The 14,402-nt window shown below is 43.7% G+C and overlaps 1 protein-coding gene across 1 annotated transcript in view; it reads left to right on the plus strand.

Moving 5' to 3' along the window:
• snd1 (staphylococcal nuclease and tudor domain containing 1) overlaps positions 1-14,402 on the plus strand; it is a 175,358-nt gene that overhangs the window by 159,658 nt on the left and 1,298 nt on the right. Inside the window, exon 23 of the mRNA XM_037120992.1 lies at positions 12,326-12,370. Coding sequence (XP_036976887.1) covers positions 12,326-12,370 — 45 coding nt within the window. The remainder of the gene's footprint in view (positions 1-12,325; positions 12,371-14,402) is intronic.

The raw sequence follows: 14,402 nt of genomic DNA on the forward strand, positions 1-14,402 counted from the left end.
GTCCATCTACTGCCTATGGCTTTACGACAGTCCGATAATTGCCACATTTCTATGCTAGCATGCATCTACCCACTCGTTTCCTCTGCGTTTGTCATTTATAGATTATTTTTGAAAAATGGAAGCTAGCATTACACAGACTGCCTCTAGGTATTCTAATATACTAACACTGTGGCACAACAGACATAATACCTCTCCTTGCTTGTCAATCTTCAACCACACAACATACGCTTATGCTGCTCTACAATTTGGTGGCCATTTTGTCAAACCATGAAGCGTCGCTCATTTACTCTTCCTCTCATTATACTAATTCATCCCAGCAGACTCAAAGCCACTCTGTACGTGAAAGATAAAGAAAAATGGGGGATATTTATTCCTGCTGCAATTACTGCTTCTACACAACCCTGATATTAGTCACTCTGCTGTTTATTTAAAAACTGAAACGCACAAAGCAATGGAGAAATATGTCCACACGAGTGTAATTCCCGAACATAATCAGAGTGTAGAGAGGCCTCAGTGGGAAGAACACATTTCTAGAGACATTATGTCCCACGATTTATTCACTCGCACGTGGAAGCTCATTTTTGTACACACTAAACCACACAGATAAAAGCACTTCGCGCCTCCCACTTGGTCAATAAAGCACTGTGCATCATTGTAAGAGCATTTTGACCTTTGACCTCTTAAGAGTGGCCGAGGACCTTAATGCAGTCTCTGGGTAATGGACCCTATAGCCAACAGACAGTGATTAAAACCTTCTCACCATACCACTAATAGGCTTATAGACCGCACAGATGTAGGCTTTGTTGGCTCGAACAGTTTCTCTTTAGTATTCACCAGCTGCGTCTGAAGCATCCACTTGTTCCTTGCGTCTGCAGAGGAATATTTTGATCTGGAGAAAGCTTTACAAGCAGCAGTGTTGCCACTGTGCTTACAAGTGAGTGTTAAAGTAAGCTCTAAAGCAATTCTTGTTGATGATTCCAGCCATCGAGTCTGCTTCAGCTTAAAGCTGAACACGCTGAAGTGTGATTAGGCCACTTTTCAAACCTTGAAATAGAGTTAAAGTGCTTCAGATTCATGGAATGTGTGGGCTTATTCTGTGCAGTATACGGGCGCTAAATTGCTGAGTTAGACGCTGATTCAAGTTCATCAAGTATAATGTGGATTATATCCAACTGTGATGTTGTTTAAATGATATACTTTCTGGTCTGAAAGGTTTTATTAGAGATCATACAACATTTTAACTTGGTACTGTCACTGTGTTGGCAATCAATTAAACATTTTAATGATTTTTTAAGCTAAATTTAAAAAAAAAATCTCAAATTTTATATTTCTTCACTAACAAATTAAATTTCTTTGGCTTTTGGACCTTTTTCAGACATTGAAACTTTTAAAAACAAGACAAAAGGTTGATAAAGGGAATAATAGGAAGATTAATTTAATTGCTGCAGTAAAAATATGAAAGACCAGCAACACAGGACAAAACATGAGGGCATTCATTCACTCAATCTCTAATTGAGATGTAAAAGCAGATAGAAATGGCGCCAGGCTGCCAGCCCAAATGGATCAGAGTCATTTGTTAGCAAGAGGCATCTCTGGCTCAAAGATTCATGAGCAGCACTGCAGCTGCTGAGCGCGACAACAGAAAATGTTATCTTTCGAGGGCAGAACAGTCAAGAAATGTTGGAAAGTGCAACCTTTTGTTGACCTCTGGATCCTTGCCCCTATTCTTCCCCCTCTTTTATAGAAAGTTCCCCGCGACAGTGTAGTATCCTGGCAGGCTCATCCCAAGCTCTTTCTCTCTTCTCGCTCCTCCAACCTATCAGCCTCTTGTAAAAGTGACTTTTGTCCTTCCTGTCTGCTCCATTTTAGCTATTCTTTATTCATTATCCATTCTGGGGGGATTGAAACATGGTCATTGTAATCTGTACTCTAGTGCTAAGCATTGTGTAACAGATGGGCTGTAATGTTTGCTGGCACTTCAGTAACTATCAATAGTCAGTCATAAGTGCACTGAAGGTTAACACCAGACTTGGAGGATGGCATTGTCCCAAGAGAGGAAAAGCAGAGAGGGATATCAGTCCATTTGGGAGGTTTTATTTCTTTTTTCAAGTGCTTTCCTGCCTTAAGCCCTATATCCACCGATGCCCACTATGTGCACCATATGGTTGACTACTGTCGCGGCAGTACAGTAGTATCATAGAATGGGATAAACAGTCATTGTGGAAGTGTAGGCGAAAAGATGGATCATATGCATGCCAGCTGTCACTATCCGATTGGACGGGAGGGGGATATTAAGAGGGAGGCCGGAACAGAGGAAGTAGGAGGCGGCTGGAAAACCAGTAAGCCAAATTATGATTGATGTAGCCTACTGTACATAGTGAGGGGAAACTTAGAGGGTGACCCAGATGTGTGAGTGAACAACAAAGTGTGGGATTAAAGTACAAATAACCTCTTTGTCCTATAGAATGTGTTGACCCAAAAACACAGAATCAGAGCACCCATATGGTTACTGTATGTCAATAGATCCATTACACATACCGAGTGTTCAGACACATAACCGACAGTCAGACAGATTTAATGTCATAGTATAAAGTTTAATCTGCCATGCATCTGTCATATCATGTGAAATCCATCTGCACAAGTGTTTATGATATTTAGATTTTGATCTGACAGTGATATCATTGATAATATCATCTGCAAAGCTTTGGAAGCAGAGGGAACATTATATACTTTACATGATATATAGTAGCTACAGTTTATCAGCTGCTATGGGCCAGTTATTACTTGCGCTGTTTTCAAAACTAACCTGGAGCTTTTTAGTGTTCTTCTCTCTCTGCAGTGTTTCTGTGTTGTATTACAGAATCACATTACCAATATCTTTGTTCCTCTGTCTGCTCTTCCTCTTCATGTGTCACCACTCAGGCATTTTAAATTCAGATACAGAGCTCGAGGAAGAGGCTTGATTTCTGTGCAAATCAACTTGTAACAAAAGAGAGTGCATGATCATGTTTCATCCTGTCAGTCCCTGAGGCTCGGCACTGCTCTACTCTGCCGACTCTGTCAGGTACATGCTATCATCATGTTAGTGAAAAGAAAAGAAAAAAAGCTTTTAGCAAAGCTAAATGGTAATGGCAGCCAGATTTAGAGCAGTGTCAACCATGTCATTTGCTCTGATTGCCCCAGTTGGCGGCTCCTGTTCTTAAATTGGGGGGAAAAAGATCGGTATTTCTTCCCTTCACTATCAAATCTAGCAAATGCGTGAATAAGAGGGCATTGATTTTCTCCATCTCAAATAGCGAGAATGAAAGTAAGTGTTGAGTTTAATCAATAGGGCATCAGCATGCACATGGAGAGTGCTGAGATTATCTCACTCAGAGAGAAGAGAAACAAAAACATAATCAAAACTCAGAGTATATCTTATAATTTAAGGACACTTATATTGACATATTATCACTCCAGTTGTAATCAGCCAACAACATATGGCATTTCTGCCAGCTTTTGCAACAAAAAGTTATGAATGTTTGCCAGATTTGAAATGTAAATCCTCCTATTGGATTCCAAACAAGCTGTAGTCTTTTTTTACACCACATTCGGAGTGCTGCTTTCCTCCTCAGACCTCTCAAGACTCATACACTGACTTCTCCACCTCCAGGCACAGTAGATATACTAAGCCATCCTTAAATTGTCCTGGCACCATCAACCATCCACTGCTAGAATGGCAAGTTGCCACACTGGCACATACTCACTCACTAAAGCACTTTCTCGCTCTTCCTCCATCCCTCTGAATATCTCTCTCTGCTCATTTTTCAGAGTCTGATTTCTACCATTACTTCCATCTCCCAGTCCTATTGCCTCTTATCTGTCCAACACTCTCCTCTTCATCACCTCTTTCTTGTTTACTCGCCTCTGTACTCTCCGTTTCTCCGCCTTCTGCACATCACTCCCGCACTTTCAACTGTACTTGTCATTATTACTTTTCTTTCAACTCAGACATTCACTCACTCATACAGCTGTCGTCCTCTCCCTGTCTTGTTTTGTCTTTTTTTTGTTTTACCTTTAGTATTCATGTTCTTGAAACTGAGCTCTAGCACTTCATGAAGGCAGCGGTAGGGGAGGCGGCTCACTTGCGTGTGTGTGTGCATCACTGCTCGATTTGCATTTTTGTCTTTCAGTGCTATGTCACGATGAACAATAATCCCAAAGAATTCAAGTGGAGAGGCACTCAGATCAGACCTGGCGTTGGCCTCATAATGAGCTGTGATTTAAAACGCTGTTATCTGCAATCATTTGCAACTTGCATCAGCCAGCTCTGCCCTGTGAACTCACAGTGCGTTGATAGTAATGCCTGTCTTTTCAAATTGTCTGTGAAGGCATACTCTGTGTGTGTGTGTGTGTGTGTGTGTGTGTGTGTGTGTGTGTGTGTGTGTGTGTGTGTGTGTGTGTATGCGCGTGTGTGTGTGTGTTTCTGAAGGCTAATATTTGAAAGAGAAGGTGAAGAAGGCAGAGTGCTCAACACATAACTAGATACACTAGACATTTTTCTTTCTACCTGATTGGATCCAAAAGTAACAAGTGCCTGCAGGCGCTATCTTTGACCACCACACAAATACACACCCAGGGTGATACTTTGTGTCCGCAGATGTAGCTGAAATGAGTCTGTCATGACAGCTCAATTGGAAGATGGCTGTGTGGTTAGAAGCGCTATCCTTTGTGCTCGGCTGCCTCTCACCAGCGTTTTCTGTCAGCCACCGCCGCCAAACAACATGACTGATTCTGAGTCTGGCAGGCCACCGGGGTAGAGCGGTCTCGCCCAGTCACCTCTGCTAACTGACATCGTAGCTAGCCCCCAAAGTGCATTAGCGTTACAAGCTAATAATCTCCTGTTTGCTAATTACAAGTCAATTACAAACACGGAAGTCTCTGTCACTCCCTCGCCGGCGCAATTATTATCAATCACGACCAGGAACAGGGCCCGCTGTATCGACCTAAGCCCAGTTTCCTTCTTGTCTCCTGCTGAAGAAATCAAGTCATAAAATAATTCACACACCTCACACAAATGTTTGTAAAGATCTTTATTAAAATGTTAACAGTGTGTGTTTGAGCGTGTGTCTCAGCAGAAGGCTATGGGGAAAACAGCTGTAAGGTGGCTCCCTGAGAGTGAGAGCTGCAGTTGAGAGTCCTGGAATCTTTAATTACCCAGCTGCCTCCTGGGAAATGTAGTTTTATTTCTTCCTTTTATCTTCATTGCCTGTATTGTTGCTGTATATCATAGCGAGGCCTCGCTTTTCATGGATGAATGTCGAGCAGAGGACTTTCAAGCAGCTTTGACGGGCCAGAAGGGCGGCTTTGAAGTGATGGCTCACATGAGATGCAGGTTTTTGTTTTTTTATTCTTTTCACAGAAGCGGCCTCGTGGGTAGTGTAGTTTTCTTACAGCTTGCAGTTAGAGACCCCTGTTTGTAGTTGATAGTGCAGCGCAATAATTGTGTTAATGGGGGTTGAAGCTGGAGATGACGTTGAAATGGTGTGCTTAGAAATGTAGTCTCACCTTCAGCTGTGTGATGGGAATCCATACAGGAAACCAGGAAGTAGGGCTGCTCACATACACAGGATGCCTCCAGGGATGGGTTGTTCCATTTATCAGTGTGCAGTTGCACTGTATGGTACACATATTTTAAAGTTAGGTGGCTAATGGGATGCAGTTGGATGCTGTCGCACTGGTAAGCCAGTGGTTCGGACTCCGAAGATAAGCCTCATGGGAGTGTCAGTGTTTCAATACAGAGGGTTCACTTCTAACAAAACGAGGCCTCGTGGGCAAACAATGCTTCGTGTTGTAGCACCGCTGTTGTTGCTTATGAGCTGTCCCCAAGCAGGGAGGACAGACATTGAACATGTGTGGGGGTCCCTCATGAGCTCCGGCACACACTTGCTTTCAACTATTTATTTTGAAATGTAGAGAGCGAGGAAACGAGACAATACGTGAGAGGACACCCTCAAGAATAACGGTGTGCAAAAGAGCAACACCGACAAGAGGTTTGTGTTCGCCTCTGAGCAGAGCCCGCAAATATCCGCATGATCCCAACCCAAAAAAAATCCTCACCATGTCATCTATAAATGGCTTTAAGCAGAATTCCGACCACCAATTGACTGACTTTAAGGTTGCTGCCCTCCCTGTTCAACCCCGACGCCTGTCACACCCCATCAAGAACCCTCTACCTCATCCCACAAAAACCCACCACAGGGTGCATATAAACACACACACACACACACTGAGCTTCATGGGAGTGTGACAGCATGACCGCTCCCCACCAGTGGCTCAATACCTAATTTACAAGTAGACTTAGAGATGGAGCCTTTTAATGGACATTTTCTGCTCCCCTGTTATTGACTGCACACACACAGACGCGCACACACACACACACACACACACACACACAAACACACACTTGCACAGGCAGTTGCCTCCCCTGCTGCCACTGCTCTGAGGGCCCCTTTGACATGTCCTAGCTGACACGCGCCACTTCCCAAATGCCATTCCATCTTCTGTGGATATACACACGCACACAGTCACACACACACACACACACCGAGTCACACACTATACCCTCCCTCTCACACACACCCTGGGGGTGAGTGGAGAACAGTCAGGAAGGGAGCACAGACACCATGTTGTTCAAACTTAGATTATTTTGAGTTGTGTGACCTCCCGGGAGAGAGAAAAAAAGATATTGGAGAAAAAGAAGAGCAAACTCTTGACGCAGCCTATATAAAAGTGTGTGTGTGTGTGTGTGTGTGTGTGTGTGTGTGATGCACTTCTATGATACATTAGTGGTTTATGTAAGACTTGTTTTCTTACCAGTGCCCCTGGGAGAGCACTGGAGAATGTTCTCTGTGATATCTGTTGTTAGCCCTCCTATTTATTGTGTGTGCGTGTGCACATATTTCACATGTGTGCATCCTCCTTAACTCCATGAACCCATGCTGGTGGGCTTGTCATGCCATGTTCCTGCCAGAGCGCCTGATCTCCTCCGACAGCCATGCTGGGGGGGACCAGCATGCAACATGGCACAATCCCAGTTTACCTCCGATAGGGACAATGACACTCACACACATGATGTACACGGAAGCCGGTTTTTCTAAATTTCTACAAAAACACCCACATCTTTTTATGAAGGAGCAAATTGGTTTGAACCGATTTCAACTTAAATTGTTGTCCAAAAGTTGTTTCATGCGAAAGGCAGACAGTGATTGCTGCAGTTTACAGTAAACAAGATTCTCTTGCATCATTGAGGACTCAAAAATGCTTCAAGTAATTGAAGTGAAGAGAAAAAAATTGGGAGCACATGCAAATCAGCTGCTGATTATACAAGTAAATAAAAAGAATTTTTGATGATTTTCACACATTTCTGTTAGATTTAATTTGATTTGCAGCCTTGTTATGTTCATTCCTGGACTTTCACATTTTTGGACGTGTTCGTTTTACATCCTTAAAATGAGCAAAGCGAATGTCATACTTTTCTTCCTACATTAACTCAAACACACTTCACTTTCTTTTGCACACTTGCATACAACGAGCCTTTCTCACCCCGGTTTGCTAAGGCGCTCATGTGTCGAGCCTTTCCCTATCAGACCACTTGTACATGAACATCCTGAAGAGACTTTCCCAAAACCCTGGCCTCCTCTCTGCCAGCCATGCAGTATTCATGCACTGACATGTTGAATGAGATGCATCTCTTAGGACTACGATCCGCGGCTCAGCCAAGTACACTCAACTCGAAACAGTGTGAGTTACAGACATAAAAGCCATTATGTTTCGGCAAATACTCCGCCGACAACCTGTCTTGCGCAGTTATCTGCTTTCAGTGGAGTCAAAAGGAGACGGTGATGGCAGGCAGAGGGAGAAACGAGATGTCATTTGAATTGAGAGAGCAGTACAGAAAACAAGACAAATGCAGAAATAAAAGAGAGTTGGTGGAATTTTCTTTCTTTTTATGGCTTTGTGACTGGGAGGCTGTGCGTCTGATAGTCATTGCTGTTAATGAGAAAAGCTCAACATGCGTGGAGGACAAGCCTCATTGTTCCCTTTCCACTCGAGTGGTTTTACGTCGCCTGACATCCCATCTCGGCGTCGGAGGACCAAGAGAGCACACCCAGTGCTCAAAGTTTGATTAGTCACTTGCTTTTGATGTGCGCTCCATCCGAAATCTGGTTTCACTTCGCAATTTTTTTCGCGCACTGTGAAATGAAAAAATAAGAAGGGAAGGAAAAAAAAAAAGGCAGCGCACCTACGCACCAGACGCGCACAACCTGTCAGAAAGCTGCCACGTTAGCTCTCGCTCAGATCCGTCACTTTCACACCATGGTTACCAGAACGCCACCTGGGCATGACATGTGCCGGCCATTGCTGGGAAATGCACGGTCTCACTCTCTCTCGCCTTCAGGCAGACAGATTCACAGCCAGGCAGACACACCGACCAGTGCCAAAACACCAGACCCGCACCACCTGTCGTTCATCTTATGAAAAGCATCACACGTACACAAAGTCTTCCAAGTCTCCAACTAGAAAGTTTACCTGCATGCGAAAAAATTGACTCACACAGAAGTTGTATATCTTTGTTTTTCCCTCAATGTGCCTGGAGTATCAGATAGTTATTTTCTCAGTATGCTCCATTAAATTCACACAAACGTGATCTGACGGCGTGAAATTATAATAAATTGACTTCTGTAATCGGTGAACTCTCTGATAGCTGTTTCGTTGCACGTTGCAGACTCTGAGTGGAGTCTAAATGGATGCTAATCACACACATGCAGCTTCCTCCTTAGCCCAACAGCATATTCTCTGCTTCTGCCAGTGTCCATGGCTACTGCTTACCAAACATGGCATCTGTCTGGCATATGGGAGCTCTGTAGGGTCATCCAGACGAGCACACGGTCACCCGCTGCCTTCTGCCGCCCAAACTCCCTCCAAACATGGCATTTTCTTTTCCTTGTCCCCTAATTCATTATCGTCATCTTGTTGTGTTTCATATTCAACTCCTCCTCCATGTAATCGGCTCAAAGCACCATCCCTGTTGGCATTTCTCCTTTGCTTGAATGTAATTTATTTTCGTCTGACACTCCTGCATCACACATCGTCCCTCTTTTTTCCATCCCGTATTTAACATCGTACTTGTTTCCCAAGAAACATTCCTTTCCTTTTGCCACTCAACATGAGTTTTTTGCCTCTGTTTTTGTCGCAAATGAGCCATTATGCCTCCCCCCTGGAGCCAATAGAAAAGTTGTGAAAGAGGGATCCGGGACAGGATATGCGGAGCTGTTCAGAAATCCGTAGGCAGTCATCATCGGTGTTCAGCTGCACACTGATTGGCTGTTGTGTCACACCGAGCTGAAGTGAGCAGAACGGTGAAAGACGAGGGCGAGCCGGGGAAAAGGCACCCTCCCGACCAGAGTACAAAGAGGCTCACCGTGATAGTTCCAATATGGCAGCGTATCATCTGTGCATATTGTGCTGTAGTGCTCTTGACTTGGTATCTTTCACAGAATGCTTTGCATTTGGATGGAGGCGCTCAGCTGTGTCGAGTTTGGCAAAAGTGAAGACTGGATATATTTTTTTTTATTTCCCTTTTTAAAGTCGAGCTCAGGTTCGCCACAAATGTAATTTTCTGCTCAAATATCGCTCAAGCCACTTTGAAACCCCCTCTTCCACATCATTTTAGTCTTCCTCTAGCTTTTCCAAATGCAGCACTAGCAAAGACAGCTAAAACCGCTACAGGCACTGATAGGTCCCCCTCCAAAGCCCAAATGGCATCACTGGCCTTTTGTGTCGGTGAAATATCGTCGGCTGGTTCCTCCATATGGTGACATCTGCCTGATGGGACCAAGATGCCATATCCCGACGCCTTCCAAAAAAATCTCTCCTTTAGTTGGCTTTGATGGATGACTTGTGCAGCCACTGCACTTACCCCCCCAGCCACACGCTCACACGTGCACCGCCTCAGACAGAGTGGCTGTACCATCCAGCTGCGGGTCTGTTATCTTGGCGGTGCCATGTGCAGCGGAGCTATCAAATCAACCTACGTGCACGAGCTAGCAAAGCAATTAAACTCCAGAGCCCCATCCACACTCGACAGTTTTAACATCTGGCATCCTTGTTTCTGGTGTGTGTGTGTGTGCGTTTGTGTGCGTCTGAGTGTGAAAGCCAGCTCATCTGCTACTATAATAAGCTACAAAACACGCCGCACAATGAATCCATTACAAGAACACAATGACTCTTCTTCACTTTCTCCTCCTTTCGACTTTATCCTTCTTTGTGTTTTGTCCTCAACTTGTTTTTCTTTTTACCGCCAACACTTCCCCTTTTTAAATCTGTTCCGCCAATCCAAATCCAGCAAAAATTTACTCGAGTGTTAGCCACACAACACTTGCTAGCAGAACCTTATTTCCACCTTGTGCAGACAGGATGTGAGTGGTGTGGGTGTGCGGGGTTAAACATGGTGGAGGTGAGGTGAACTCTGTGTGTGTGTGTGTGTGTGTGTGTGTGTGCGCGAAGGCCTCGTGCAGAGCTTGATCAGTCTGTTCTCACTCCAGCTCCACTCAGATTTGCTCTGCCGGTTGAGTTTTCCAAGGTCCATACATCCACTTACGCCTGTACCCATCTATCCAAACACTGCCTCTCACACTCTCTCTGCACCCTCCCTCCCTCCCTCCCTCCCTCCCTCCCTCCCCTGCCCTATGACTCATCACTGGTTCATTCAATGAGGCTAAGTGGCTGTTCTAGCAGAAGCAGTCAATATGCTCAACTCTGCACGTTGGCTTCCCTCCTCTCGCTCTCCCCCTTCAACTCTTTTATATCCTCTCTCTATACATCTGCATTGAGTATGTCCAGTTGTTTGCGTCAAGCAAATCAAACAACTGCATGTTTATACCACACATCACATTTTTAGACATGTGACAGGTGCGTACAAAGGCAGCACAGCGTGACTAAGATTTAAAACTCCTGCGTTTACCACTGTCTATAGTTTCTTTATCAGAAAGTTTTGTTTGTAATCTTATTTGAAATAAAACCGCATTACATGAGATGATGTGTGCAGGATTTTACTTTTGTACATGATCAACGTAAGGAAATATTAGATGTTGTCACTCAGTTACTACATCATACAATTATAGTGTATATATCAGTGTGTTGTATATGTTTTTGTGCATGTAAAATATTAAGTTCAATTTTTGAAATGACAGAAAAATAATCCTCAACCATCTTGCTGATGGATCAACTGTTTCCCGCTGATGCATCTCAGATGTTCAGAGTTTGCCGCACTTTGTTTCATACAATCGCAAATTGATCATGTTTGAGTCTCGGCATGTCGGTGAGTTAAAGGTGTCACCTCGGGGGCTGTTGTAAATCGAAAGAGGCATTTTTTTTTTTTATATTAACTTCGGGTGAATTAATTGACAAATCGAGAAAGCAGTCTGTGTTAATCAGTTCTGAAAATTTCATTAGTCGCAGCTCTTTACCAATCATGTAAGGCTACAGCTGTAGAAGTCCAAAGGTGGTTTCAATTTAGAAAGGCTGCAGTTATAAAAGGAAATTATTGGCAACCATCTTTAACATACATTAAAAAATAGTTCTCATCCATGTAAAGCCCTTTGACAAACTGTTCAACGTGCCTGTTTACCATCGCTCTAATTTTTTTTTCATCAACACAGGCGGAAGTTGGGGCTCATTCCTTTTTTAGCTAGTGGCTCCCTTAAGGCGTCCTGTGAATGCACTTGATTATAAATTGCTGCTACAAACTGTGCGAGGTGTTGGCCCCGGGGCTAGCAGACACGAGGGGCCATGAGAACCTCTCAGATGGAGTGGCTTCGCTAGTGTGAGCTGTAGCATGAAGCGCGAAGTGATGCCCCTGCACGCGGCGGATAAAGCACTGACCCCAAACGGCGAACCATAATGTGGCGTACCGCACTCCGTATGCTTCCTTCACATGTTTTTTTTTTCCGTGTTCCACATCCCCTGCAGTGACATAAGCACCACACGTCCATGTGTGTTATCTACAATCCTGTTGATCTTCAGAGAACACAGTGTTCCTTCACAAATCTAGTGTTGCTGCGAGGGTGCGAAAGTGGTGAAACAAACAAAAAAAAGTGAACTTCATCCAAAAAAAAAAAAATAAAAGAAGAAGAACTTGTGAATTTCCATGTAAGCAGGTAAAAGAAATATCTGGAGGGGCAGAGGAGGTTGAAAGGATGCATTGATTCACCTTAATCCTCTAAAATCCCACGTGTGACGCAGTGATGTGATATGCTAATGACTCCTCTCTTTCTGCCTCTAGGTTACAGAGTACCTGAACAGTCAAGAATCTGCCAAGAGTGCCAGGGTAAGTCATCCAGACCCGGCAGTCCCCGACTCATTGTCTTCCCCTCTCTCTTTTCATCAGTTCCTCCCTCGCCTCCTCCTCTTTACGATTTTTAGTATGTCTGCCTCTCACTGAGAAATCTAATATCGCCAAAACAAGAATACATTACAACACTAATTACTTTCCTACACCAACTACCAGGGAGAAAGCGTCTTTTCTCTTTAGCGGCTTCCCCCTCTTTCTCTCTCAAGATGTGACACATTACATTGGCAGTCGTCATTGTCCCATATGGATTGCTGCCCACAGTCTGTGCAGGTCCATACTGTGAAAAAGGGAGGGGGGGAGGGGATGTGTGCAAAAGTGTACAGTGGGGATAGAAAAAGAGAGAAGGGAGAAAATGGAGAGTGAATACAAAGTGCCATATAACACACAGGGAGCCCGTTTTATTTATTCATTTATTTATTTTACACAATAAGTCGAGTCTCAGGGATCCAACACAAAACTGTCCAGTGAAAATGACTTTATTCGAGCCCAGAAAACCGTCTGGCCGGAGCGAAACTGGCAGCAAATAATGGAATTTTAAAAACCAAACACATGAAAGAATCTAATAATGTGGGTCATTAAGAATTTAGTCATTTTCATTGTACAAAAAGCGGGGCCATGTTTAAAGGATACATTTTTCTTATTGTCAACAAATCCCATGAAAACAAAAAACGAAACAAACATTGAATCTCAGTGTTTAGTCGAAGCTTGATATAGCTCATTCCTCTGTTTCATTTAGCTCCATTGTTTTCCGAAAACTATTACAAAACACCAATGGGTTGCCGAATTAATGGATCAACAAGTGTGTCAATCACAAATACTCGTTAGTGCCAAATCCATCGCTGAAAATGGTCCCCAGTAAACATCCAGCTCTCTATGGCAATCATTTGGCTTATTTAAAGGAATATCTAATGATATCTAAGAATTTTAGTATAAAACATCTAAAAACTTACTGCAGTTATCAAGATAATATGAAGAAATGAGACTTGACATAATGACAAAGACATCTATGTATTGTGCTGCGGAGATATCCACAGAAATTATTGCGACTGGGATCAATAAATGTGTGTTTTCGGTCTTTTCATGAGATATTTCGACAATAACAAAAACATTGAAATACCACCAGCCTTATCCTGTAAGAAAAAACAATAGATGTCACTGTCTAATAGCCTGAGCTTAAGTGTCAAACCCTTGTTTGCTGGATCTCTTTTGTTTTTGTCTTCAGACTTTGACAGGAAAGTTTTTGTTCATATCCAAACCATCTTTCACAAGAGCCCTGCCAAGCCTGCGTACGCGCTCCAAACAATCAGATCCTGTTTTGTTTTGTTTTTCTTTTTGCTCATGTAAATGTCAAGCACGTTGGCTCAAAATCCTAGCGGAAGCCGTCCCTCCTGCACTCTTCTGCTTTTACCCCGTAGTTACACGGCGTGCTCAGAAACCGAGTCAGTCAGAGGTGGTATTGACTCAACAATCATAATTGGAGTTACAACCGTGTTTTCAGGGTGTCGGGAAGGGGGAGAGGAAAAAAAAAGAGGTGGGAGACGGGGAAATGGCAACACGTACAAATGGCTTGATTCATTCATTCATCCTAATAACTAGTGCTAATTAGCACAGTCGCTAATTAGGTATGAATCACGGCATTAACAGCTGAGCGCGCATGCTTTGCGAGAGCCAAAAAAGAAACATCCCACACAAGAGACCCTCATACATACACAAAGACACACACACACACACAAACACCCCCCAGACTGCATCACATTTAAATAACCAATTGCCGTACTGGATGCTGATCCAAACTACACACACACTTTGCCAACAGCATCGTAATAAAGGCGGCATTTAGCCGGGGCAACGCATGTGATGGTTTATGAGGCGACGCGGGAATGTGAATGTAATGGAATAGGAGCGGTAATAGGCTGGGTGGTATTTGAGGCATTGTGGGGCCTCCAGCTTGGATGGGCAAGCACAAAGAGTTGGATTAAAATGGTGATGATGATGATGATGATACAGT

This window comes from Acanthopagrus latus, chromosome 14, assembly GCF_904848185.1.
Source record: "Acanthopagrus latus isolate v.2019 chromosome 14, fAcaLat1.1, whole genome shotgun sequence".
Taxonomy (NCBI): Eukaryota; Metazoa; Chordata; class Actinopteri; order Spariformes; family Sparidae; genus Acanthopagrus; species Acanthopagrus latus.